The following is a 26,793-nucleotide window of genomic DNA, read 5'->3' on the forward strand; positions in this document are numbered from 1 at the left end:
AAATTATGGCCTCGTTTTCTTTTCTGCCAGAAATAACAAGCAAGTTAGGCGCCTACTTATAGACGGACACTTCCAGCACAGCCTCACTTAAGTCTTCCCTAAGGTCACGAGATTTCCGGAGCACCTCAGCGGTTCAGTCAGTTGAGTGTCCAACTCTTGATTTCGGCTCAGGTAACAACCCCCGGGTTGCAGGATCATGCCCCACATCAGGCTCGTGCTGGGATTGGATCCTGCTTGGGATTTTCTCTCTCTCTCTCTCTCTCTCTCTCTCTCTCTCTGTTCCTCTCCCCTGCTTGCACACACTCACTCTCTCTAAAATTAAAAAAAAAAATGTTTTTTCTTAAGATTTCAGCATTCAGCAGCACTCGCTGCTGGAAAGCAATAAGAAATGAAACATAAATTTGCAATAATACAGCAGAGGAAACGGTAAGACCGACGGACAGACATTAAAGAAGTTAAAATCAAAAGGACTTGGTAACACAAATAGCTGTACATCTTGGTGAAGTCATAAGGTATACCAAGATTTTGAGTCTGGATAACCAAGAGGTTCATTTTTAGCTTTAAAAATATTTAGGAGACTCATACAGAGAAAACAGGATGATTTTGGAAACAAAAAGGGTCATGAGCCTGAATAGGACATAGCCAATTGGGGGTAAAACTTCAGGAGCTTCTTTTTTTTTGTCTTAAGTTTATTTATTTTGAGAGTGAGGTGTGAATAGGGGAGGGGTGAAGAGAAAGGGAGAGAACGAGAATCCCAAGCAGGCTCCACACTGTCACCACAGAGCCCGATGAGGGGCTCAAATTCACAAACCGTGAGATCATGACCTGAGCCGAAATCAAGAGTCTGATAAGCTTAACCAACTGAGCCATCCAGGTGCCCCAAACCTCAGAAGCTTCTAATTCAACCTCCCATTTTACTGATAAGGAAATTGGGAAAGCTATATGGAAATGAAAGAGATTACATCGAGGAAAACAACTAAGGAAATTTCCACAGGAAATGCCTACATTTAAACAAGAAAGAAGAGAAACTACCAGATTAGATCATTAAAAAATGACCAGAGGGGTTAAGGGGAACTCCTTAAGGGGTGAAGAGGAAAACCTACCGAACGTACAGCACAAAGACTGAACCGTAATGTAAACAGGGACCTTAGTTAATAAGAGTATATTAATATCGGCTCGTCAACTGAAGGAAACGTACCATACTAACGTTAAGACGTTCTTAACAGTGAAAACTATGGGGCAGGTAGATAAGAAAATTCTGCACTTTCAATTTTTCTGTAAATATAAAAGTGCTCCAAAAAGTCGATTAAAGTAAATAAATAAATGTTTAAAATCTGACTTTACAATCTACAACCGCTAGCTTAGTGGAAGGCTTGTATTTGTGCCATTTTCCCATCTTTATGATTCCTTCCTATACAGTTACAAATTCGCTGAACTGCCCTTCATTTTCTCATGCGTGATTTCTCCCTCACATCTTTTCTATTTTGAGTTGTTATTTAAGACTTGCTTTTGTTTAATGCTGATGTCAGTGGTATACATCACGTAAAATATCTTACGTAAAATAAAGTCATTTTATCCCAACAGTACCCCAGTACCCAGCTTCCTTTTGCCCTCTGATTATTCCACTGATGAAAGGAAGCCTTCCACACTTTGCTCCGTGACGCTGTGGCTGGAACCTGAAGCCACAGTTCTGCTTTGCCAGCTGGGTCTGCCAGCAAGAGCCGCTAGGGGCTGACCGCCAGGACAGAGGAAGAAGAGGCTTTGTCCTGTTGGCTCCCCGCTCCCGGGGGGGTAACACTCCAGCTACATTTCTTCACCGGGGCAGCGGCAGCCGTTTTTTTTTTCCGTGGCACCGGCTGAATTCCTTTTGCAACAGCGCTGGCCGCACAGCCTCACTGCACACCCTCAGCGATACCACCACCAGCCATTTAGGTCCCTGACCTATGAGGCCCTTCCTCTGAGCTCAGGGACATAAGCCCTGGTTTAAACTTCAGTTTACACAGACTCCTTGAAGCGTATGAATTTTAGGAATTCCAATCTCTTATCTGTTCCCCAACTTTAGGGGTTGTGTCTGTACCTTCCACTGTCTCTGACACTTGAGAGTTCTTTTATTTGTTTTCAGAAACCTAGTTAACAAGTTTGTAACTAATTAACAAGTTCTTGATATTAAATTATCTCAAAAAAAAAAAAATTGTAAGTGACCAGAGGGCTTAAAAACAGCTCACACTGTCGCTGAAATAAAGACAGAAAGCTTTCAAAGGAAGGAGCAATCAACAATGATGAACGCTGCTGGGGCGCCTGGGTGGCGCAGTCGGTTAAGCGTCCGACTTCAGCCAGGTCACGATCTCGCGGTCCGTGAGTTCGAGCCCCGCGTCAGGCTCTGAGCTGATGGCTCGGAGCCTGGAGCCTGTTTCCGATTCTGTGTCTCCCTCTCTCTCTGCCCCTCCCCCGTTCATGCTCTGTCTCTCTCTGTCCCAAAAATAAATAAAAAACGTTGAAAAAAAAATTAAAAAAAAAAAAAAACAATGATGAACGCTGCAGAGAAATTTCAGAATTCAACATGTGTCTACACTGTATATGATTGTGTTGAAGAAATAAGTAAGTCTTCTACATCCAAATAGTAACCACCAAAAGAACTCCAATGAAGCAAAATAAAGTTCCTATTTACCAGAGTAAGGAAGGGTTTCCCTTAGGGGCAGGGAACCCTAACTCCAAAGACAACAGAGGTCCAAGAGCATGCTAAGGGGACTCCAAGGACACAAAGGCCCAAGATAAACCTGAATACAGTAATTTCACAAACATCTGTTGAAAATCTACGTGGCAGGTACAGTGCAAGGCATGGGAGACATAATGGGGGGCAAAAACAGACCCTACCCATGCTTTCAAGGAGCTCAGAGTCCAGTGGGGAGGCAGGATTCCCAGAGTGGATTCAAGGGAAGGATTCTCCCTTGAGCAGAGGCCTGAAGAATGGATAAGTACAAATCCCCATCTCTCAACTACCCCTCTCAAACCGAGGAGCTTAATATTATTTTTAAAGTCACTGAAAAAGTTACTCAATGATGCTATAGGATCCTAAACGCTACCTTGGTTTGCTATTTAATATTTTCCAACTAGATTATAATTTTTTTGTAAGGAAAGAGACCACATACGTTTCTTTGTATTCCCTATAATATACAGTGCACCATTACGCAGAGAGTCCAAAAAATACAAATTACTGTCAAATCCAAAATAGAAGGCCAAGGTCCATGAGGCCAAAATTATTATTTAGTATCCTGTGTTTTCAATTAAGGCTTAAAAAACAAATCAAGCCAGTGCAGGGCTAGGGAGACCGAACAGCTGATTTACTGGCTGACTTGTGCACTTTTAGCTGGCTGATGCTCTTTACTCCCACGAGCACCTCACACCTTATCACACAGCATCACCTAATAATGTTCTGATGTTTAAAAAAAAAAAAAATCTTAGGGGTGCCTGGGTGGCTCAGTCAGCTGAGCGTCCGACTTCAGCTCATGATCTCTCGGTCCGTGAGTTCGAGCCCCGCGTTGGGCTCTGTGCTGACAGCTCCGAGGCTGGAACCTGCTTCAGATTCTGTGTCTCCCTCTCTCTCTGCCCCTCCCCCACTCACGCTCTGTCTCTGTCTCTCAAAAATAAATGTTAAAAAAATTTTTAATTAAAAAAAATTTTTTTTAATCCTAAAAAAGTAAAAAAAAATAAAAATTACCTTCCTTTATGTCATTCTTTCTTATATACTACTTTACACTTACAAAATACTTCAACTCCAGTTGAATCTGTGGAGGCAATTGTCCTAGAAAAGCCCTCTTTTAGCTCCAGTATTTAAAAAATCAATAGTAACCTTCAGACTTTCTAGTGAAGTCAATATGCAAGATAATGCAAAGTATATTTTTGGTCTTACATAGGAATATAAATAGCCAGAAATAGTGTTGTATCATTCACATAATAGGCTTTTTAACAAAAAAATAAAAATAAAAAATTATATAGAAAAAAATGTTCTGGAGTTCTGTTTTGTTTCAACTTTTTATTTAAATAGTTAACATATAGAGTAATACTGGTTTCAGAAGTAAAATGTAATGATTCATCAATTATAGGTAACACACAGCGCCCAGCACAAGTGCCCTCCTGAACACCCACCACCCGTCTAGCCCAACCCCCACCCACCTCCCCTACAGCAACCCTCAGTTTGTCCCCTATAATTAAGAGTCTCTTATGGTTCGTTCTTCCAGAAAGGCTATACTTGAGGTTTTCTCCTCACATGACTCCTAATTGTGATCTGAGGAATTCCAAAAACAAGAAAAGAAACAAAGAAACCTTTCAATTCTAAACAAAAGAAATGGACAAGTAGAAAGTACATGGTTTGTTTCTTTAAAGGTGAAAAGATTAAATGACTTTTTTAGATTGCTACACTATCAGCAAGTTAACATGTTATACCTTGATTAACGCCCGCTCTCAACCTAAAGGTCTCTATTATTTTTGATTACTTTAAATCTAATTAGCAGTCATTAGTATGTCAAAATGGACATGCTGAACACAGAGTATTCTACACTGTATGTGTCCCTGTGCTTGTTGCTAACGGAAACAGTTAATAACACTGCTTACTGTCCTCCGAAATACTGCAGTAATTAGAACAGCCACATTTGGTTAACTTCGGTATTTGGGTTTATTTTCTGAGCAATTCTAACTATGTGTAGAAATTGCTGTTTCACGACTTTTATTCTGTTTTCCAGATCTTCCAGGGAACAAAAAAAATCTATTTTGTATGTAACAGAATGAAATTCAATTTATTCTTCAATCACTATACAGGTCTGTTGGATCCATTCATAAACCTAAGATGCGCTTACGGGATCTCAGTGCTTTTATGTTGCCCATAATTTGAACGATTACAGTATTTTATTATCCTAAATATTATTGCATCATTATACATTCATTATTCCCAACTATGCTTAAAAATAAATTAAAGACTAAAATATAAGAAAATCGGAGAGGGGCGCCTGGGTGGCTCAGTCGGTTGAGCGTCCGACTTCAGCTTGGGTCATGATCTCACAGTCTGTGAGTTCGAGCCCCGCGTCGGGCTCTGTGCTGACAGCTCAGAGCCTGGAGCCTGTTTCGGATTCTGTGTCTCCCTCTCTCTCTGACCCTCCCCCGTTCATGCTCTGTCTCTCTCTGTCTCAAAAATAAATAAACGTTAAAAAAATTAAAAAAAAAAAAAAAGAAAATCGGAGAATGATGCAATCACCTAGGAAGATGATATAATAATAACGAAATTATCCTTTCTACTGCATTGCCCCGAATATTGCATCCTTCTTCCAACTTTATATGTCATCCCTGCACAGGGGACAAGCTGATCTCTGTGTCGCTCCTATGTTAGTATGTGTGCTGCTGAGGCGAGCACTGCATCGTTCGTAAGGAAGGTAAAAAGGCTGGAAATACCATCTCCGTAGTCTACCTTTAGGTTTCTGTGCAATAAAAAAAGCAACATTGTAGTCCTGAAACTGCTATTCTTAGGAAAGTCTGCGTCCACAGTCAGCCTTCGGCTGGCTTCCAGGAACTTTAGTGGTAAACAACTTCCTACACTGATACAAAACTCTCCCTAAATGACAGAGATGGCTCACTGCACCTAAACAATATATTCTGGAGTCTGGAATTTTGCTGCGTGGTAGGCAGAGGGTGTCTGATAAACCTCCAATAAAAGCCATGGGTGCTTGGGGTGCCTGGGTGGCTCAGTCTGGTAAGTGTCCAACTTCGGCTCAGGTCATGATCTCGTGGTTTGTGGGCTGGAGCCCCGCGTCTATGTGCTGACAGCTCAGAGCCTGGTGCCTGCTTCGGATTCTGTGTCTCCCTCTCTCTCTGACCACCCCCCCCCCACACACAGCTCATGCTCTGTTGTGTGCGCATGCGTGCGCTCTCTCTCTCTCTCTCTCTCTCTCTCTCTCATAAACATTAAAAAAAAATTGAAAACCACAGGTGCTTAGTCTCTACAGGGATTCCTGGGCAGAAACGTCACACAAATGTTGCTACATTTTCACCACTGGGGAAAAAGTAGGCCGTGCGACCCCCGACTACTGCGGGGAGAGAACAAACGGAAGCCTAACATGGATTCCTCCAGACGCGGCCTGCTCCACTGTGTCTCTAAAAATAAATCCCAGCCGTGAGAATGACTACATGCTGGGTCCCTTGAGTCCTTCCGCTGAGTCTCCTGACACTGTGTGAACACTGCAAATTCAAAGAACTCAGAACTTTTTATTTTCCATCCATAATGGCAGTTACCTGAGGAAGGCGTCTCGTAATTATTAGATGAATCAGAAGTTGAAAGCGGAGACAGACGGCCTTCTATTAACAACGATGATAAAATTGGTCACATACGTGAAACCTCAAACTGTGAGTTTTCAGCTGACTGTATCATAAATGCATTTTCTCAAACTCAAGAGGCAATAAGTGAAAATATATTTCTAAGGACAAAGAAAGGAAATAGGGTATTCTCACCTATTTAGCTGTTCAACGTGAAAGCCTCCAACGATATTTTGCAACAAGAGCCTGCACCATTCCATTTTGCTAAAAGGATATGTGATGGTTTTCTTTCATCTTTTACGACGTTGGTGCACCAAAATTCACTTACTACAAAAAGACTTACCATGAAAAAATTCTTACAGAATTTCAAATGGTTGTTTTTCACTATTGCTTTATTCATAAGTCTACCAATTATCCATAAAATGACCAAATATATATATTTTTGAAAATTGTCCACATGGCAAATTGTGATGACTGTTTTTCCTGACATACTGAAGGCTAAATAAGTATAAAAAGATTGAAATTTTACATGTTAATATAAGATTACTAATTTGTTAGGGCACCAGGTGGCTCAGGCAGTTAAGTGTCCCCCTCTTGATTTCCACTCAGGTCATGATCCCACAGTTCGTGAGACTGAGTCCCGCATCGAGCTCCATGCGGAGAATGGAGCCTGCTTGGGATTCTCTCTCTCTCTCTCTCTCTCTCTCTCTCTCTCTCTCTCTCAAGAATAAATAAACGTTAAAGAAAAAAAAAAAAAAAGCATGAGATCTCCCATAATGAATAAATAAATGGACTTTCTGGTAGTAAAAGAGCATTGTTTGTTTTGGTGTTGGGGGGAGTTCTCATATAAGTACATTTGCTAACCTGAGAGGGCAGCCCCTCCAGGTTTCTGAGCCTGCAAATTAGGACCCCACAGAGAATGGGCTAATTACACAGCATTACAAAGAATGGGTCACATTCATTTTTCTGGATAAGACCTTTTCTTGCTGATTTTTGCCTGCATTTACCACAAGATATTTTATAATTGGTTTTTTTGTTTTGTTTTTTTTTTTTTCCTATTCTGAGTACCTAGAATTTGTTCTGTCAAGCATCAGGCTTTTAAGAGTCCTTAACCTCTTACAAATAGCACAGACCAAGTGAGGGAGAGGGGAAACATTTCATTTAGGAGCTACGGACTTCCATGAAGGTTAGCATAATCCACTGCTAAACAGCCTTAAAAAAAAAAAAAAACAAAAAACTCCCTTTAGATGATTCAGTGCATTAATTTCTTTGCAAATGTCAAGGAGGGAAGCTTTTAAATGTTACTCGTTAAAAGCGAAAGGGCACTCACCAGCTCACCCCATCCGCTTCTACCCAGGCAAAGCGGTACTCATTGACCCGAAGCATCAGCTGCAGACACCCGGCGACACACTGCACGTACTGAGAACTCTACACAAGCAGAAGGACAAGGTTTCAGGTTGACAAGCACTTAAAGGCGTGGATCGTGCATACACGGAAAGTCCGGATTTTTTTTTTTTTTTAGCTAGAGGTTCTTATCATCAGAACATCCAAATGTCCCTAACATATCTTCAAAAACCAACCTTCGTTTTTGCTTTTCTCTCTACCTCCTAGAGATGAGGCTGTTTTTCTCTGCCAGGTTAAACCTACATAGCTCAAGATTACTCAGCACACAGGGAAATCAAGGAAAGAAGTAACCCTTTCCTTGTTATGGTTTGGTAAGTGTTATCTCGCGATGTCTCACTCAGCCCTCAACGGGGCACCGTAGAGACGATACTGCTCTTCATAACCACAGAAATGTCGAATAAGATTAAAAAGATAAAACTCTACACTTGGAGATGGGCCTGTACTTAAACGGACGTAAGTCACTGAACCTTCCCAATACTCGATACCTTTGTCCTTAATGAGGATGACACCCCACACATCCCGAAGGAGTGTTGTTAGGACTAAGTTAAGTAATGCCTTTAGCATAGAGCCAGGCATTGCACAGAAATGCAATAAATGGGGACTTCAAAAAAACAACCACCATACAGCACATAAGAAGTCGAAACGTTTGAAAAAGGTGCTCTATCATTTCTAACAGCTATCAGTTCCACAGCACTGTTCTAGAAAAACTGAGGTTAAATCTGGAACTTGAAATAGACAGGAATAATACCCCCAGGAACAATGCAGGCACCTCCATTTTAGTAAAGCTAATAGCAACACCCGGCCTGGGTTCTTGTCCAAATTTTTACCATGAACCTCCCGCCCCCCATCTAGAAGAACAGAGAGAGCAGAGGAAACTGCAGACTCTAGCCTTAAAGAACATGCTAATAAAAGAAAAGAAAATGGAGAGAATCACGGATGTTATAGAAATTCACAAAACCTAATATACACGCTGCTACTAGGCTCTGTGTTTTCAAACAAAGTCCATTAAAACCTAACACTTCAAAGAAATTCCAGGCATTCGATCACAAAAACACAACGATATAAGTACATTTGGCGGAAGTATCAAAGGATATCAAGAAAACGTTATCTTAGATTTTAAAAGTAGTGAACAGTTTCCCAAAAGCACGATATATCCATTAATACAATTTGCCTGAAAACTCAAAACATTAACAGAAATGACCAAAAAAAAAAAAAAATGCGAATTTTCAGTTCTAAAATAATCTTCCATAATGGGAAAAAAATGTTATTTTTCCAATTTAGTCAGCAGGTAGTAATCCTTTTTGAAAGATGAACTCCATTTTTCTTGTTTAGAGGGATAGCCTAAGCAAGGTTTCCGCATATAGTGAATAAAAATGCAACCTAGGGCACTCTCTCCTCTTCCATTTATCATCAACTTCCTCTCAGCACAAAATTTTTTTTTAATGTTTTTTTTGGTTTTTGGCTTTTGTTTTTTTTTGAGAGAGAGAGAGACAGAGACAGAGACAGAGCATGAGTAGGGGAGGGTCAGAGAGAGGGAGACACAGAATCTGAAGCAGGCTCCGGGCTCTGAGCTGTCAGCACAGAACCCGATGCGGGGCTCGAACTCACGGACCGTGACATCATGACCTGAGCCGAAGCGGGACGCTTAATCAGCTGAGTCACCCAGGCGCCCCTCAACACAAAAATTTCTTGGTTCACTGTAAGCCTATTTTCCTGTCCATTTACTATGCTACATTGAAATACATGATACATTTCAAATATGGATTCTTCATTGTCATACAGCTTCCGGATTCACATTATAAATGTGCATATTAAAGATCCTGGCTCTAAAACTGTACTCACGCCTATTATACATAATGAGGGAGTCCAAATGCCAGTCCCGAAATCACTTTCAAAGTATACAGTCAAGGCAACATTGGCAGATGATTGAATTACTGCCTTCAATTAAACAAAGTAAATTATATCACTTCCTTATCTGTCACTTACACTGTCCTATTACTCTTACGTATAAAAATTACTCAACCATTTTTTTTCTAAATAAGGCTTCGATCAAGCCAACAAATCACCGTCTCTAGTCCCAGACAAAGGTAATTCAATACTGCTAAAGAAAATCATACAATCCTGCAAAGCCGTCGTGCAATTCTAGACTGTTCTCTCTGCCACTCACACACTCACCGCTATCCTGTCCCACTCTCTTCCCTCACTCTCAGCATTATGAGAAAATATATGGACCATTACTTAGAGATTCACCAGCTGCCAACATCTCACCCCAAAAACTGAACTATACTTACAGCCATTCTTGCCCCTCTCTCGCCTAGGAGACGGGAAAACTTCCTGTCCATGACCCTCGGCCCCAGCCAACATGTACATCCCATTCCTCCCACGTGATGTGTCGTCCATCAGACCCCTCTCCTACACCTTCGGTCTCTCGGATTGGTTTCCTCTCCTCAGCCTCTAAATATACTCAATCCTTTCCCACCTTAAAGTCTCTAAACTTTGTACCAACCTCTGCATCTATCTCCCAATACAGAAACATTTCTTAAAAGAATCGTCACCAAATTTTTACTTTTGTATCTTATCACCCACTAATAATGACAATAATAATGCTCGGATCACCAGTGACCTTAAGAGTTTCTACAGTTACTTTCACCTGAGAACCAGACCTCTACCTCTGAGTACTGACTGCACAGCTCTCTCCCCATTCTCTTCTCCGTCTGCATTGGCTCACCTGCTGCCAAGTCTCAGACCAACTGTTAACTCCTCCGCCATGAACGGAAGGCGGTAACACACAGCATGAGCGTTAGGAACAAAGGCTCTCGCGCCAGACCATCACACTCAGCCACTTACAAGCCACGTGACCTTGAATGAGCTTCCTACCTATAAAATGGTGGTAATAGGACAAATCCCATGGAATGCGGGTATAATTTCATTAGTTCATGTACGAAAGAGTTTTCGGTGGTATCTGTCATTCAATATTCAATACGTGTCTGCTTCTGCATCTACTACTGTATTCTCATTTCTCCAGATGGAATTAATTGCTTCCTTGTGCCACACATAAAACTCTATTCTTGCCCTTTGTGTGAGTATGGGGGGGGGGGGGCACACATGCACACCATTTGGCTTTAAGAGGAAAAAAGCAGAACGTGAAGTTTAAAAAAATTTTTTTTCTTCAATGTTTATTTTTGAGAGACAGAGAGACAGAACGCAAGCTGGGGAGGGGCCGAGAGAGGGAGACACAGCATCCGAAGCAGGCTCCAGGCTCTGAGCTGTCAGCACGGAGCCTGACGCGGGGTCGAACCCATGAACTATGAGATCATGACCTGAGCCGAAGTCGGACGCTTAACCGACCGAGCCACCCAGGCACCCAAGAACCTGAAGTTTTAACATGTATTTTGTGCAAGTGAAGTGATTTTTAGTTTTCTGCCTACCAAGATACTGTTTCTTTAAAAAAGGACAAAATATAGAAGCCCCCAAATTCCATACTGTCATTTCCCTTAAGCTGATTTCTGTGATAATTATAGAAATGTACTACTGTCCTCCATACGGTTCAATGTGAACACAATCTTGACCTTCCTGCTGTATATATTTTTCTTTCTGCTGGCATTTCCTATTCTATCAGGACTTTAAAAAGTATTCTCAGGGCACCTGAGCGGCTCAGTAATTAAACATCTGACTCCTGATTCCAGCTCAGATCACGATCGATCTCATGGTTCGTGGGATCAAGTCCCACATCAGGCTCCATGCTAACAGCGCAGAGCCTGCTTGGGATTCATCCTCTCCTCCCCCTCCCCTCTCTCTGCTCCTCCCTGCCTCTCAAAATAAATGAGTAAACTTAAAAATAAATAAATAAAAAGTATTCTTGAAAAAGCTGCAGTTGCTAATTAGAAAACCCTGAAATGTCAAAAGATTTCAAACAAAGACAAACTGAACAAGAAGCGAAAGGCAGAGAAACAGTCTATCTCGCAGGACGATGTCACAAACCACCATCACAGACACTGATGAAGCAGTGTTTGAGGTAATCAAAGATTGCTCCTTCCACACAGAAATGCCACAAGAGAGAATCAAACGAGGAAGAGATCTCCGTGCCGTCCCTTGGAGCAGTACCAGAGCCTCGCTTTTCCAGCTGACCTTCCCTGACCCCATGCCTGGAACACCCAAGGGTAACAGGCACCATCACTATGTGAGCTGCTTCCGGGTACTAGGTACAGCTATAAACTAGACAAATAGTACAGAATCTCATTAATATTTGTGTATTAATATGACTTGTATCGACCTGAATTTTACATGAAATTCTTTGTACATATTTATGATTAAAAATTCAATACAGAATAAGCATGAAATAAAACATCCCTCTTCTCACCCCTCAGTACCATTCCTACGATGTAATCAGTTAGTAGATATTCTGTGTAATACTGTAGAAAGTTTCTATGCATTATACATTCTTTTTTGAAAAAAAAAATAAGATTATACTATAACTTTCACTTGTAATTTTCTTCTTCCATTTAATCTTATACATAGAGATCTACTGCATTTTTAACCATTTACATAAAGATTTTAACCCCCCTGTGCTCTCTCAACTTTGAAGAAGTATTCCCTAATTCAACAGCGTCTATTTGGTTGCTTATATTATCTGATAAGCAGAAGGGATTCCACTTTATTTTCACATGTATTTGTCCTTAGAATCCAACCAAAGACGAAGAAGCCCATTTGCCCTTGCAGCTGTAGAAAAACTGCTTGACAGCTACAACCTCAGATTGCCTGCACGGTCAGAAACCAGTAAGGGACATAAGGCCTCCATCTTTCTAAGTTCTCAACTATTCCCCAGAAAGACTCTACAGGTCTATACTCAATATTCATTCAACAGATATTTACTGAGTGCCTTCTATGTGCAAGACACTGTTCTTGCACTGGACACACGACCATGAACAAACAGACCGCAATCCCTTCCATCAGGGAGTTTACAGTCCAATGCAGAAAGAGGAAAAGTGTACACACACACACACACACACACACACACACACACACACAGTAAATTACAGAGCGCACTGGAATCTGACAAATCCAATGCAACAAAAATACTGTTAAGAAAAGGAAACAGGAAATGCAGAGAGGGAGACGTGGAAATTCTCATACTTTGTTGATGGATCTGTACATTGACTTAACACTGACTGGCGACATCTACTAAATTTACATACACCTTACAACCCAGCAATTCCATTCTGTTACACAGGATCTCTGGAGGCACCCAATGCTGAGGAGACAAGTGACAGAAGCCCAGGAAAGTAAACAAGCAAGGCACGCAGCCATCGAGGGAGCAGTGCTGACGCTCTGGTAAGCACTGCTTACCAGGTCTGGTGCCACGCTGGCCTCCTTCCCATGGCTGCTCTGTGCCATGTGACTCCCCCTCTTAAAATGCTTCCATGGCTTCTTTCCCCTGCCAAGGAGAAGCTCTAAAGCCCTCTGTGATCCCTAAGGCCCTGAATGTCCTGGACCTGCCTTATCTCCCTGCCTGCTCTCCCTCCCCTGCGATGTTCTCCACGCGCTTCCCTCCGCTGGAGGCGCAGGCCTATCTCCTGCTTCCTCAGGAAGCCTGAGCAAACTGGCCCCAGATGAGACCACCACCCACCCCCCCGCCCCACCGCACCCTCGTGGACCCGTGCTCCTTTCCTACGAGCCTTGCCACAAGGGTACTAAGATAATCAAAGAGCCTAATTAACTTGTCTAATGCTGTCCTCCCTGAGTAAAATGAAGGCCTGTGAAGCCAGGAGTCCTGCCCATCCTGTTCAGTGCTACTCTTTCAGAACCATGCACTGTATGTGTTGGCACTCAATACATGGTTCTTTAAGTTTATTTGAGAGAGAGAGAGAGAGAGAGAGAGCAAGCAAGCAGAAGAGAGAGGGGGAGAGAGAATCCCAAGCAGGCTCCACACTGTCAGCACAAAGCCTAACACGGGGCTCGAGCTCACAAACCATGAGATCATGACCTGAGCCGAAATCAAGAGTCAGATGCTTAACCAACTGAGCCACCCAGGTACCTCAATACCTATTTCTGGATTGAACGAACAAACGGGAAATACAAACAAACGTCCTATCTTGCACAAATTCCAAATGAATGGGTCTCTAACAGAGATGGTTCAGTAACTGAAAGTTTGGCCAAAATCTTACGCTGATAACAATCAATACTGCAGAAATACATACAACATAGCACTATTATTCTATTTCCTTTTGGAGCCAAAACTGAATCTGTTTGGTAGTATGGATCTTATGAAATTGTCTAGTATTTTATCTCAATTTAAGAACTAATATGAATTGCTAGTCAATTCTGGCTGCACCTTATATCATCCTATTTTACTAGAAAATATTTATGATAAAAGCACTCACTCAAGCAGATAATAGTTGCCATTTAAATTGCTAAGGTAGGGGCGCCTTAGTCAGTTAAGCCAGGTAATTTTGGCTCAGGTCATGGTGTCACAGTTCATGGGATCGAGCCCCATGTCGGGTTTTGCTAGCCCTCCCCTGTACTGTCTCTCTTTCTTTCTCAAAATAAATAAGTAAACTTAAAAAAAAAAAAAAACTGTCAAAAAAGAAATTAAGAATTTTTAATAAAAACAATTTATTAACCCATGTATTTTTCAAAGCCCTTTCAAACAAAAATTAAAATTAAAAATAAAAGGGAAATACTATGATACCAATTTTTCAAGATGAGGCTTAAAAAGGTGATATAATTTGTTGAAATTAAAATAGTGAGTTAATCTTGGATTGGCACTAGGAGTCCACTCTCTTATGCTTAAGCTAGAGTTCTCTGTGCTACACCAGACATCCCGGGCTGAGAATTGGCCACAACAAGCCCTCTCACTGCAGCAAACCTCACTGGTATAGAGAAATAGGTTTACTTCTCAACACATTTAAGAGAATATCACTTGGGTAAATTTTCCAATGTCGCTGAAATGCAAACTCTCCTACATCGTGGTGGAATAATCACAGCAAAGGGAAAACAGCAACTGATAAAATTCACCTTCCTGGCAAATATGGTCTCAGGGATCCATACTCTGCAGATTTACAAGCTAATTTGAAAACTGAGGAATTACAAAGTAAATTGGCAACAAAAGATAAACATAAAAACTACGGTGAGATTGTACCAAGTAAAACTAATGTTATAAAATGTTTATAGATACATTTTCAATATTCATCTTCATAATGCTGGGATTTAATTTTTATTTTTTTTTTACGTTTATTTATTTTTGAGAGACAGAGAGAGACAGAGCACAAGTGGGGGAGGGGCAGAGAGAGAAGAGACACAGAATCCGAAGCAGGCTCCAGGATCTGAGCTGTCAGTACAGAGCCTGACGCGGGGCTCAAACCTACAAACCGCGATATCATGACCTGAGCCAAAGTCGGACACTCAACCAACTGAGCCACCCAGGTGCCCCGCTATAATGCTGGGATTTAAGTACAGACTAAATGAGAAAGAGCAAAGATAATATTCACTTAAATCCTGGAATCATGGGCACTTGAAATAACATGTCTGTATTGCAGTAAAAGGCATCTGTCCCACAGACAGTGAAACGTACACCAGAGCAGACCTGGTGAAGCACTAAGTTGAACTTTTCAAACACAAAATTGACTGAAATAAATTCCAGAAGCCAGTTTTACATGAAATGGAGGACTGCCCATTTCAACAGTCCGAAAAGTATTTAATGCTTCATAACAATTACATGAATCCTTCCTCATAGAACTAAAAACGAGTACGTGCACCTATGTGTGTGATTTTTAACTCTATCACAGACGTTCGCTTTAAGAAATAACACAACACAATGTCAAATGTCAGTAAGGAAATGGAACAACTGGAATTCTCATTCTCTGTTGACAGATACGTAAATTGATTTAGAACACGGATTGGCAGTATCTTTTTTGTTTTTTAATTTTTTTTTTTAACGTTTTAATTTATTTTTGAGACAGAGAGAGACAGAGCATGAACGGGGGAGGGGCAGAGAGAGAGAGGGAGACACAGAATCGGAAGCAGGCTCCAGGCTCTGAGCCATCAGCCCAGAGCCCGACGCAGGGCTTGAACTCACAGACTGTGAGATCGTGACCTGAGCCGAAGTCGGACGCTTAACCGACTGAGCCACCCAGGCGCCCCAACGGATTGGCAGTATCTACTAAATTTATATATACTTTACAACATGTACAAGAATGTTCACAGCAAGATTACTCACAACAGCCCAAAACTAGAAATAACCCAAATATCCATTAACAAGAGAATAGAAAATATTCATTTAATACATTCCTACACAGCAATAAAAAGAGTGAATCACTGCTAGGGGCACCTAGGTGGCTCAGTCTGTTAAGCATCCAACTCTTGATTTCAGCTCAGGTAACGATCTCAGGGTCGTGGGATCGAGCCCTATATCAGGCTCAGTATGGAGCACAGAGCTTGCTTGGGATTCTCTCTCTCTCCCACTTTCTCTGCCCCTCCTCTGCTCATTCTCTCTCTTCCTTTCTCCCTCTCCCTCTCAAAATAAATAAACTTAAAAAAAAAAAAAGAATGAATCACTGCTAAATGCAATATGAATGAATTTCATTGGCACAATATTGGCAAGAGAATTCAGATACGTAAGAGTTCATACTGAATACAATTCCATTACAACAGAGTTCAAGATTAGGCAAAATTAATCTATGGTACTAGGTTCCATGATAACCACAACCTTGGTAAGAGTTGAGCCAAAGGGAAGTGCTGAGTACGAGGACATGTGACATTTCAATTCTTTTAGCTGAACATTTAAAATCTGTGTATTTCAGGGGCGCCTGGGTGGCTCAGTCGGTTAAGCGGCCGATTTCGGCTCAGGTCATGATCTCGCGGTCCGTGGGTTCGAGCCCCGCGTCAGGCTCTGTGCTGACATCTCAGAGCCTGGAGCCTGCTTCAAATTCTGTGTCTCCCTCTCTCTGACCCTCCCCAGTTCATGCTCTGTCTCTGTCTCAAAAATAAATAAACGTTAAAAAAAAAAAAATTAAATCTGTGTATTTCACTTTGTGTAAGTTAAGACACAATTTAAAAAAAGAAAAAGAAAGAAAGAAAAGAAAAAAGACAAAGGAAGGAAAGGAAAAGGGGAGAGGCTTTGCCTATCAAGAATTTTGCCAAATTATCTTTGGCAAATCACTTAAACTCTTCAAAACTGTTTTATCATCAATAAAGGGAAATATCAGCCCTAACAAATTAAAAGGAAAACATCTGCTACTCAAATCTGAACTCACATCAGTTCTGCAAGGCACAAAACAATGGTAAGGTATATTTTTATTACCTCATATGCAGGAACTAAAATACAGAAGGGCAAAAATTCTCTTGAAGTTGGCTTACGCAAAAAGATCTTCTAGTCAATACTCATAAAATACCTAGATTAAATTAATGCCCAAATTGAGATAATTTAGTCTTAGATTTAAGTTTTACCAAAAAAACACAATTCACTATTAATTTACAAGTTTCTCAACGTCCTTCAAGCATTGCTTTCAACCTAATTTGCTTAGGCATCCAATGAGATTCCTTACTATGCAGAAAAATCATTATGAACTTGAGAAAATATTACTTTATAAATTATTGCTTTGTATACAACTTCCAAGAACACATCTAATGTACAAGTTTAGATTACTTGTTGTTATAATCATTGCTATGCTTTGACAATGATTTGTACAAGGAAGTCTTGTACTGAAATACCTTACCACTCAATTTTCTTCTGTACTGCCAGAATATACCTCTGGATAATCCTTCCAAAAATATGATCAGAGAAACAAAACGCACAGATTCTTATCTTCCCTCCTTAACGTTCATTCTGTGCATACATTTTAACGGTCCCCAGTGTGTAATGAGATGTATTAATTTGGTGGCAGGAAGATAAAAGGCAATTGAACAACGAAAATCCTCCAAGATCCGCTTCAGGTCAAACTTACACAGACATCCTTTGTGAATTACTTTGGGTCCTCACAGACCTCACGACTCACCAGCTAGAGCAGACCGCAGTTAAATAAGAGGCCCAAACTGTACGAACTCGTGACACGGGAATTCCTGACTCATTCCAGCTACTCGGGGATACTCTTGATGTGCTCAACAACGAAGCGGTGAAGAACTAAACCGAGTACTCTACCTCTTGTGGAAGACTGAAAAGTGTCACATGGGCACAGCATTAAATTACAAGAGTAAAACGAATTTCATATTAATGAGGATATTAGAACCGCCACCGAAGACAATTTAAGAAATCTTGCCAAAAGCCGGAAAAAAAACCCCTAAATTTCGTCTCTCTCATTCTCAAATATTATAAATATGTGTTAAAACATGCATGAATCTTGAAAACATTACACTAAGTGAAAGAAGACAGTCACAGACAACCGCGGGCTGTACGCTCTAATTTTATGAAACGGCCAGAAGAGGAAGAGAGAGCCAGAAAGTAGACTGGTGTTTGCTAGAGGGTAGGAGCAAGGAACAGGAATGAAGAATGACTGTTAACGTGTACAGGGTTTCTTTCTGAGGGGTTGAAATGTTATCAAATTAGATTGTGGTAACGGCTGCACAACTCTGTAAATATACTAAAACCTCCTGAACTGCGCAGATGGGTGGATTTTATGGTATGTGATATATACTTCGATAAAAAAGTTAACAAACTAAATAAAATTGAAAATTTACTTTCTTACTCGCGCTTGCCGCATTTCCGAGCGCTCGAGAGCCACACGGTGGCTCCCACGATGGCCAGTTCCATCATCATGGAGAGTTCGGGTGGACAGAATGGATCCAGAACATTAAAAGGCAAGATGAAATAAGGAATAAGGAGAACACATCAACTTCCTGCAGTTACTTACTCCTATCAGTGAAACAATGTTCATCTAGCAATAACTAATGCTAAACTGGATCTACAACAAAACAACCAGAGATCAGAACCAAATGAGAAGTCACCCTGCTCCCTCACACACGGGTGCAAGTGAAGGCAGACAGAGGCAAAAGAAAACGAGCAAACACGAAATTCCCAGATTCCTTCTAAGTCTTGCCGTTCGTGACAGATCACAGTATGTGCCTTTTTATCAGGACATCAGCACCAACCAACTTCCATGGCTTGTGTGGCTCCCTCAGAAGGACAGAAGACTGAGTACTCACTTTCAAGAGCCAGTAAAGAACCGAACAGTTTAAGGTGAGTGTGTAAGATCGGATGTTGGTTAACATTTTCATATTTGGGCAAACACAACATAATGCATTCTAAGGCAAGCCCACTTATGTGATGTCATTTAAACAAAAATGTTTGTAATAATCCACTTATAACTCAAGATGAGGCTTCCGTGGCCATTTTAAGAGAGAAGACTATTAGATCATTCGTAGTTCACGTTTTGAAGTGTCAAACTTGTGTTTTATACTGACATCAAGTGGCAATATCATGTAATGCAATTTCCCAAACCTTTTCTATGCTCAGAAAACCTAAAGGGATTTTAAGATACACTACCCGTATTTTTACAAGTCTGAGCAGGCTCTGCAACGTGGAGAATGCCCCCAGACCCAATTCCCCTTCCACTGCCTCAAAAGGAATTCCCTTGGCAAGCAGTTCCTTTCTTCGGGGTTTTTGTCACTCATTAGCTGAATGACTTTGGGCAAGACGGTGCTGCCATTCCGTGTGGCCTCACCGTTCACATCTATACAGTGTGGCTTACGGAAAGACCTACATCCGAGAGGGAGCGTGAATATCAAAGAGATGTAAATGCCCAATGAGCAAAGCAGTACTGAACACACAGTAAGAGCTCAATAAACATTAGTTACCAACCCAGATTCCCCTATTAAAATGCAAGTAGCAGACGAAAGGTCAACACCTTATGCTCAACTTAGTAAAGTCTGCCTTCCAAGCGGAGAGCCATCTGAAAAAGTAGGAACTTTCAGGAAGAGACAGCAAGTGTGCTCAAGTCTGAAGGGTATGAAAGGGAAAAAGGTCAAAATCAAAGGCCTTCTTCTCCTCACTCACAATTACCCGATGCTAATTCTGTTAGGGAGGGATGGAGAGGAGTCTACCAGGTAAACCACTTTGACTAATATGCTGCCAACTGAATTAATTAGTTCTTTTCCCCCGATACACTGGACAGAAAAGAACAAAATGAGAATGCCATGTCACCGGAGCTTGCAACTCATTGTGTAAGCTTTAATAAGTTACAAACACATTAACAAGCAAGTAAGTTTGTAAGATACGTGATTCTGAAAACACCTTTAAAAAAACTTACCAGTAAGTCTAACACATGAATTAAATAACTTTTCAAAAGTTCAAACTGGTAGAAATTCAAGTCATAAAGACTCTCAATTTAAACATGCGCTTATGGCAGAATATCTGGACTTCTAACCTAGCACCTGCTTACCCCACTCTGACCACAAGATTGCTCACCTTGTTCTGATTCCATTTCAGAAGGCTAACAGCTATTTTCTGGCCTAACATGCTACTTGTCAAATCCTTCAACCCATGCCCCAAGAGAAGCCCTGCTCTTGGCTTTGAAGATGGGTTCCGCTACCATCTACAGTCTCAGGGCACACAAACACATCCCATGCAGATTATGGGCGTATTGGTAATCAGTAGGAACATTAGATGGCTTCCACAGAGCTTCATTTAGGTACTATAGGCAGGTTGTAGACACTGTCCTCTAAAGACTTTTTCCAATTCCCCAGATATATTTCCAACAAATGAAGACAGACGCATCTCACTTACATTTCTAAGTTTCTTTGTCCCTTTGTCTCAACCGGCTCTACTCAGGCCGGCCCTTACTTGTCCAAACTCATTGCCTGTTCTTGAGCTATTCTGAGTACAACAAAGATAAGCTGTTCCCAAGTGGGGAAGATAATTCTAATCAAGAAGGAAACTTGGGGAGACGGGATTCATTTTAACCTCTAACCTTTTGGCTCTACAAAAATGTGGGGAGAGTTTGGCCAAAAAAAACAAGGGGGCGGGTGGGGGTTCTGGCCACCATGTAGCCCTACATAAAGCCTTGAGAAACACAGTGTAAGTAACGAGTTTCAAAGCCATCACTGAACTGTTTTCCACTGCTTGACATGCTGTTCACGTATCCGTTAGACAGATATTGGAGAGGTTATCAGACAACTGAAGCTCGACGTCAGCAACTTTACAATTATTCACTCCAGTTGCGGATCTGAATTCAGACTCTTGCTTTCATTCTCAGGTCTGAGATGAAGCGACCCGAAAAGAAGAGCAACAAGGAAGAACAAGTCTCCAGTCTCCCAAGAGACCATAAATATTTATAAATGGTGTGCGTGTGCCTATGTACACACACACATATGATTTTTACAATGCTACTACCCTAACCGGAGGCGATATCAAATCCACAGATGTACATTTGCGGAGCTAGAAAACATCGTTAAAATTTTAAATGACTCAAAATAACTTATGTTCATGGTGTTAGGAGACCAGTGAATTAAGAAGGAATATACTTACATCACTTGAAGAGACTGTTCCTGTTTCAACAGCGACACCGCTACCACGCAGTTTCTATTATGAAATAAATAACTTATTACTTAGTTTTGTTTTTAATTTTTATCTGAATTTATCAGCTTATAAAAGGGAGCTAAGCAAATTTCATAATTCTTTTTCTTAACCCTACTTAATGGAATATCATCAGCTAATAAAAAGCATGGGGGCGACATGAAATACTCTAAATATTACACTCTCCCAGATAACTTAATAATTAAAAAAGGAACAATAATAAACTGAATACTAAGCTCCAGCTAAATTTCATTAAGTGAAGCTGGTGCAAATTTCCAAGTCTCAGGATTTACTTATTGAACTGATTTTCAGGGAAGATGATTGTCTTAAGCTGAACTACCTACACTCTTTTCTGTGGCAATGCTTTCAAAACAGGTGCCTAATTAACGGGAAGATACTACACAGAACTTAAAATTAGATTATCCATAGCAATGCTAGTAAGTTTATAATGACAATCAGAAATTCACACGTTACATAATGTCTAAATGACTTACAGAAGTGACTAAAGGAAAGGTAGAAAGTCAAAGGCTAAATGTGCAAGAGAAAAGTGGTAATGAATTTCTGAAAGGATATTTTTATTCAGTTTTATTCAAACTAATTTTATTTATTATGTACTAAATGCCAGGCATGAAGCCCTCCAATCTACATACGTTGCTTAAACTACCAAAAAAGAAAAAGTTCCTAAATGTCACTATGAAGTCAACCAAAAACCCAAACTTGCAACTATTTTGGACTTTTGAAAATGTATTTCTATTAAAATTATGAAACTGTGGTCCTTTTTATGAGAGAGAAAACACTGACGATGGTAGAAGAGACCTTCCAGATACAGTGCCATCACATGACATTTAAGCAAAGTAGCAAATAGAATCCCAAATAATCCTGTTTCATTCTTTAAACAAGAAGTCGGTAATTGGACCCTGATAGAAGGCTGTGGAAGAAGTGTCTGCCCGTGGCAAGAAAGACAATGCAGTTCAGATCCTAGCAGAAGGAGTGACCAGACTCTGAGAAGCAAAGCCAGACGGGGCCTGGCACTCTGAAGAGTCACCTCGTAGCAGGACGTGCAAAGCAGAAACGCGATACCATAACCAAAGAAAGCCAAAGACTAGGTGATAAAAAAGAATGAACCAGAAAGATAAAGAAAAGCATTCATCTAATACCAAGAAGCTTAGTTCTAATGAAAACTGTTCTAGACACTGAAATATTTTGCTTCCACTAGCGATGATAAGGACATTTCCTGGACGCAGTTATAACCGTAATCATTCCAGAAGCGACAAATCATCTGCGAGGCACAGTATAAATGTTATTCCTGCGAGGAAAAATCTAGCATGAAGCAACCCAAAATGTTAGTGGCAAACTGCAGTATACATTCTTCCTACCAATTTTCATTTTATGAATCCAGTTATAATAGAGCCTCACTATCATCACCATAAAGCTAACGCTAAAACAAATAAAGTTTGTTCAAAGGAAGGACTAATTTCAAAAAAGAAAAAAAAAAGGGAGGGGAGAGGGGAAGCTTAAGCGTTCGGATCCCAAATGCCATACGCTTAGAAATTTAAAATCTCATCCTTGCACACCTATTTTTCGTGTTCTAAGTGTGTTTTTTAAATACCTCACAAATTCAGTAAAATCTGCCAATCTGTGGCTCTTAGAAAAAATACTTTTAAAAATTAAGCCAAAAAGACTTAAAATTTATGCTACTGATATAAAAAGTACTTAATCGTGTTCAAGACACTCCAAAATATCCCTGTCCAAATATAAAAGGCAATTAATTAGACTTCCCCCAAAAGGCAAACAACGATAAGACAAAAAATAAACCCAAGGAAAATGTCATCGTGTCTCTCTCTTATGCCTCAAATTAGAATCTATTAAAATGTCACCTGAAATCTGAATTACAACTTTCCAAAACTTTATTTCAAATAGACCTTTATTTCTAACACAGACAATACACTGCCAGTATTGCTTTCCTGGTCCCATTCTTCACGGGAGCCACCCCCACGCCAAAATCTCGTTCTCTTCTACCCTTTCTTCCCCACAGTACTCCTCCCCCACCCACCTTCGCTTCACCCCTCTTCTGCGAACCATTCCCAGTCTCCCTCTTATCACTGCTATCAGTCACTGAAGCCTAAAGGAAAGAACCACTGAGCCACCATAAGCGTCCTATCTTTTGCCTGTTCTAGGGAACCATGACGACAAAAACAGAAAACCTTTCATTTTTCCCGTCATTCAACCAGCAAGCTGTTTTCCTCCGTGGGGAAGTAGAGCTAGAAAGGTCTGAAAGCAACCAAGATGGCCACAAGCAGGCTTCACGTCTAACCTCAGGCCCAAATGTTCAATCCCACGATGATACGGTGCATCTGGGAAGGTGCCACAGTAACGGTTACCTCGCAGCTAGACCCGGCAGCTCCAGGCTTACCCGGGGGGCGCCTGGCAGCCTTGTATGGACTCTTGGGCAAGACTAGAATAACTGGATTGACCCCTGATCTGCAACGGGTTGTCTGCAGTTTAAAAGTCCCTGGCGGCACCCAGCGTTCTGTTTATTGGTGTCACTGGACGACAGCTTGCCCTGACCCTGTGACCAGAAGGACATAAACGATCCCAGCTACAAACTAATGAAGGGCTCTCCCCAAATCCAAGATTTCCCGCACAAATCTCAGAGGTTTGGGGTCCCACGGCAGACGTGGGAGCTGCACCTGAAGTGTCTTAGCCTCGGGGCCTGCACCCCGTCTCCTGCTACACTGTTTCCTTCCACTTGCTGCAAGCCTTACATGAGTCCCCCCTCTGGAGCCGCGCAAGTCCTTTCCGGTCCCCCGCCTGTGTGATGGTGGTTAGCCCCCAGGAAGGAAGATCCTCCTCATCCACTGAAAAGCATGAATGGAAAACCCCAAGTGGCAGAAAAGACAGAAAAGTTTGAGCTGAAGGTGGTCAAAGAAAGAAAAAGTGAAGCATACTACCATACCTAAGAGTAGTTCAAAATGGCATTATTTTAATATAATGTTTTTTTTATTTACCATTTATATAATTACCATAAGAATCTGTATATGGGCGTCACATTCCTTTCAAAGATACTAGAAAAAGTATCTTTTACCTGTGAACTCAGCTGAGTTTTTATCCAATTGAAATAGTAATTTAAGTCACTGCCTTCCATCAGTTCTTTCCCCCAAGCTGCTAACTTTGCGATAATTCTTGCTGCCTGAAAAATAAGAAATGTACTTGAATGCCATGTTGATTCTAAAAATCACATCATATACCTTAAAAAGTAGGACTCTTATAACCATTCTGCTGCAAGATTTTTTTTTTAATACCCAACTCCTCCAAAATAAGTTTGTATTTCACTTGTGAAAATATATTTTGGGGGGCACCTCAGTGACACAGTCAGTTGAGGGTCCAGCTCTTGATTTCAGATCAGGTCACGATCCCAGGGTCGTGGGATCAAGCCCCTCGTCACGCTCCATGCTGAGCGTGGAGCCTGCTTAAGATATTAAAAAATAATAATAAAAAAAAATAAAGATATTCTCTCTCTCTCTCTCTCTCAAAAATAAACATTAAAAAAAACAACTAAACAAAATTTAATTTCTGTAGTAAATGTGGTTAATCCTGTCACAGACAATCAAAAGCTCTTTGCTCATGCAATTACCAAAGGCTTTCATGCTCATGAGCTCGACAAATACTCTACGAAACTTTAACTCTCTCAGAGCAACCCCATCTCCTCTGTCTTCCCGATACCCCCAGATTACTAAACATCAATGGAAACACTGCTTTGAAAAATTAACATCACAGCCGTTACTCCTCGGGGGAACTGGGAGGTTACTAAGTCATAAATAGCCCAAGAGTGTTTCTTCCCCAGATCAGAAATTTAATCAATTCAAAATTTACCATATGAACAGTAAAGAGATCCTGGCGGTTCAGCATGGGCAGAAAGTAGGACCAGGCGGTGTTCTTGCTGCGCTTAGCATAGTCAAAGAAAATGCTGACCCGCTGGTGATTTTCCTGAAACAAGAAAAGAAATGATATCACTCATCAGAATGCATCTCTCTATTGTGCACTGTTTCTCAACTTTTCGTTCTGGGTCCCAACAGTGTGTCTTCTTCTGCCAGTTGCTATTACGGGTCAGAGGTGGTGACAGGGCAGGCATAGATACTTCAAAATACCTTTAATTATCATGATTAGCTTTAAGTCAAGTGAGCCAAGCTAGCAGACTGCACCCATGCGGGGAAAAGCAATTTAAGTTACACTTCTGAGCCTGAACCTCTGACCTGCGCTTCCCAATGTTGTCTCCACACCAATAAAATAGGGTTACTCCTGACAATCACGACAGAAAAGCAGGGCGGATAAAGACAGCAAAACACAGCATGGAACACTAGGCAGATAGACAGGATCTGAGGAACAATTAATTCTTAGTTCAAATCATGCAAACGCTACCTCTCACCTAAGTTTTCTGTACGTTTCACTGGCTGAAATATACTCTCTGATTCACTAAATGAATATGGTTGCCAAGTAGCAATATTTGATAAAATCACAAAAAAACAAACAATTTTCAGATCATTTAGTTCTTTTTAAACACATTGGTTTAAATTTTGGTCTGTGCTTACAGTTACCTACCTATTTGGGGAGCAGACTAATATCTCCTTAAGTAATGAGTCATCAGAGTTTGGAATAACAATTGCAAGGTATGATAATGATTTTATCAAGGGATTCAACATTTGCAGAAGTCATCATTTACTCCATTAGTGGATTATTTCTCAAGTTAAAACAGTAATTATCATTGGCACACAAATAGACCAAGGACCCTACATACAGAAAGAAGAGACACTATTTTTTACATTTTAAGTAAGTTTAAAACCCATCTCCCTTGACTAGTCCTTTGTGGTTTCAATTCCTGCTTAAAAATGCATCTTCCATTCATCACTGTTCCAGGTACTCAAGTTACAAACCTTTAAGAGAATATGGGAAAAGCCCTTCTTCTCAAAGGCATTTAACAATTCCTGTTGATAGCTGAGCACAGAAAACAACGTCATCTTCAAAATTATGTGCCCAACACTAAACACATGAGGAAAAGCAAGCAATTCTGTCCGAAAGTATTCTACCCAGAAATATTAAAGAATGAAATGACTGGTTAAAAATAAGATAACATTTATAATTACAGTATTTTTTAAACAGCACAAGAAATCAAACGATGGGGGTCATGTGCAAATTTCTCAAGGTCACTAAAATTGTACCAATAAAATCAATTTATAAACTATGCTTAATCAACAGCCGAGGATAATGTCAGCTACCTAAGTCTCATCCCTCCACGTACACTTCATAAAAACAGGCCAACAAGGAGAAGAAATAAAACTATACATCTGAAGGTGTTCAACTTTAGATCCATCTTGACTGGCAAAAATGTGAAAGTCTGACTATGCCCTGTGTTGGCAAGGCTATAGAGACACAGGTGTTCTCGTACGTAGGTGGGACTGCAAAATGGAATTATACGGCAATATCTCAACAAAACTACGTATGTAGTTCTCTTCTACCCAGCAATCCTATTTCTAGCCATTTACCATGAAGTACATTCCTGACCATCTGAAAATACATTTGCACAAGGT

At 40.7% G+C, this 26,793-nt stretch overlaps 1 protein-coding gene and 1 non-coding gene across 4 annotated transcripts in view; both read right to left on the bottom strand.

Annotated features, from left to right (window-relative positions):
* ATP6V1H (ATPase H+ transporting V1 subunit H) overlaps positions 1 to 26,793 on the bottom strand; it is a 110,467-nt gene that overhangs the window by 66,005 nt on the left and 17,669 nt on the right. For 2 of the 3 annotated variants that reach the window (XM_042973486.1, XM_007090559.2), the window contains exons 5-8: positions 25,082 to 25,195; positions 24,294 to 24,398; positions 21,161 to 21,214; positions 7,631 to 7,728 (exon numbers count right to left, since the gene is read on the bottom strand). In XM_042973486.1, the coding sequence (XP_042829420.1) occupies positions 7,631 to 7,728; positions 21,161 to 21,214; positions 24,294 to 24,398; positions 25,082 to 25,195 (371 nt within the window). The remainder of the gene's footprint in view (positions 1 to 7,630; positions 7,729 to 21,160; positions 21,215 to 24,293; positions 24,399 to 25,081; positions 25,196 to 26,793) is intronic. The other variant, XM_007090561.2, reaches the window with a different exon arrangement.
* On the bottom strand, positions 5,301 to 5,404 carry LOC122235159. The gene has a single exon (XR_006213296.1). It is a non-coding gene; the product is annotated as a U6 spliceosomal RNA (small nuclear RNA).

This window comes from Panthera tigris, chromosome F2, assembly GCF_018350195.1.
Source record: "Panthera tigris isolate Pti1 chromosome F2, P.tigris_Pti1_mat1.1, whole genome shotgun sequence".
NCBI lineage: Eukaryota > Metazoa > Chordata > Mammalia > Carnivora > Felidae > Panthera > Panthera tigris.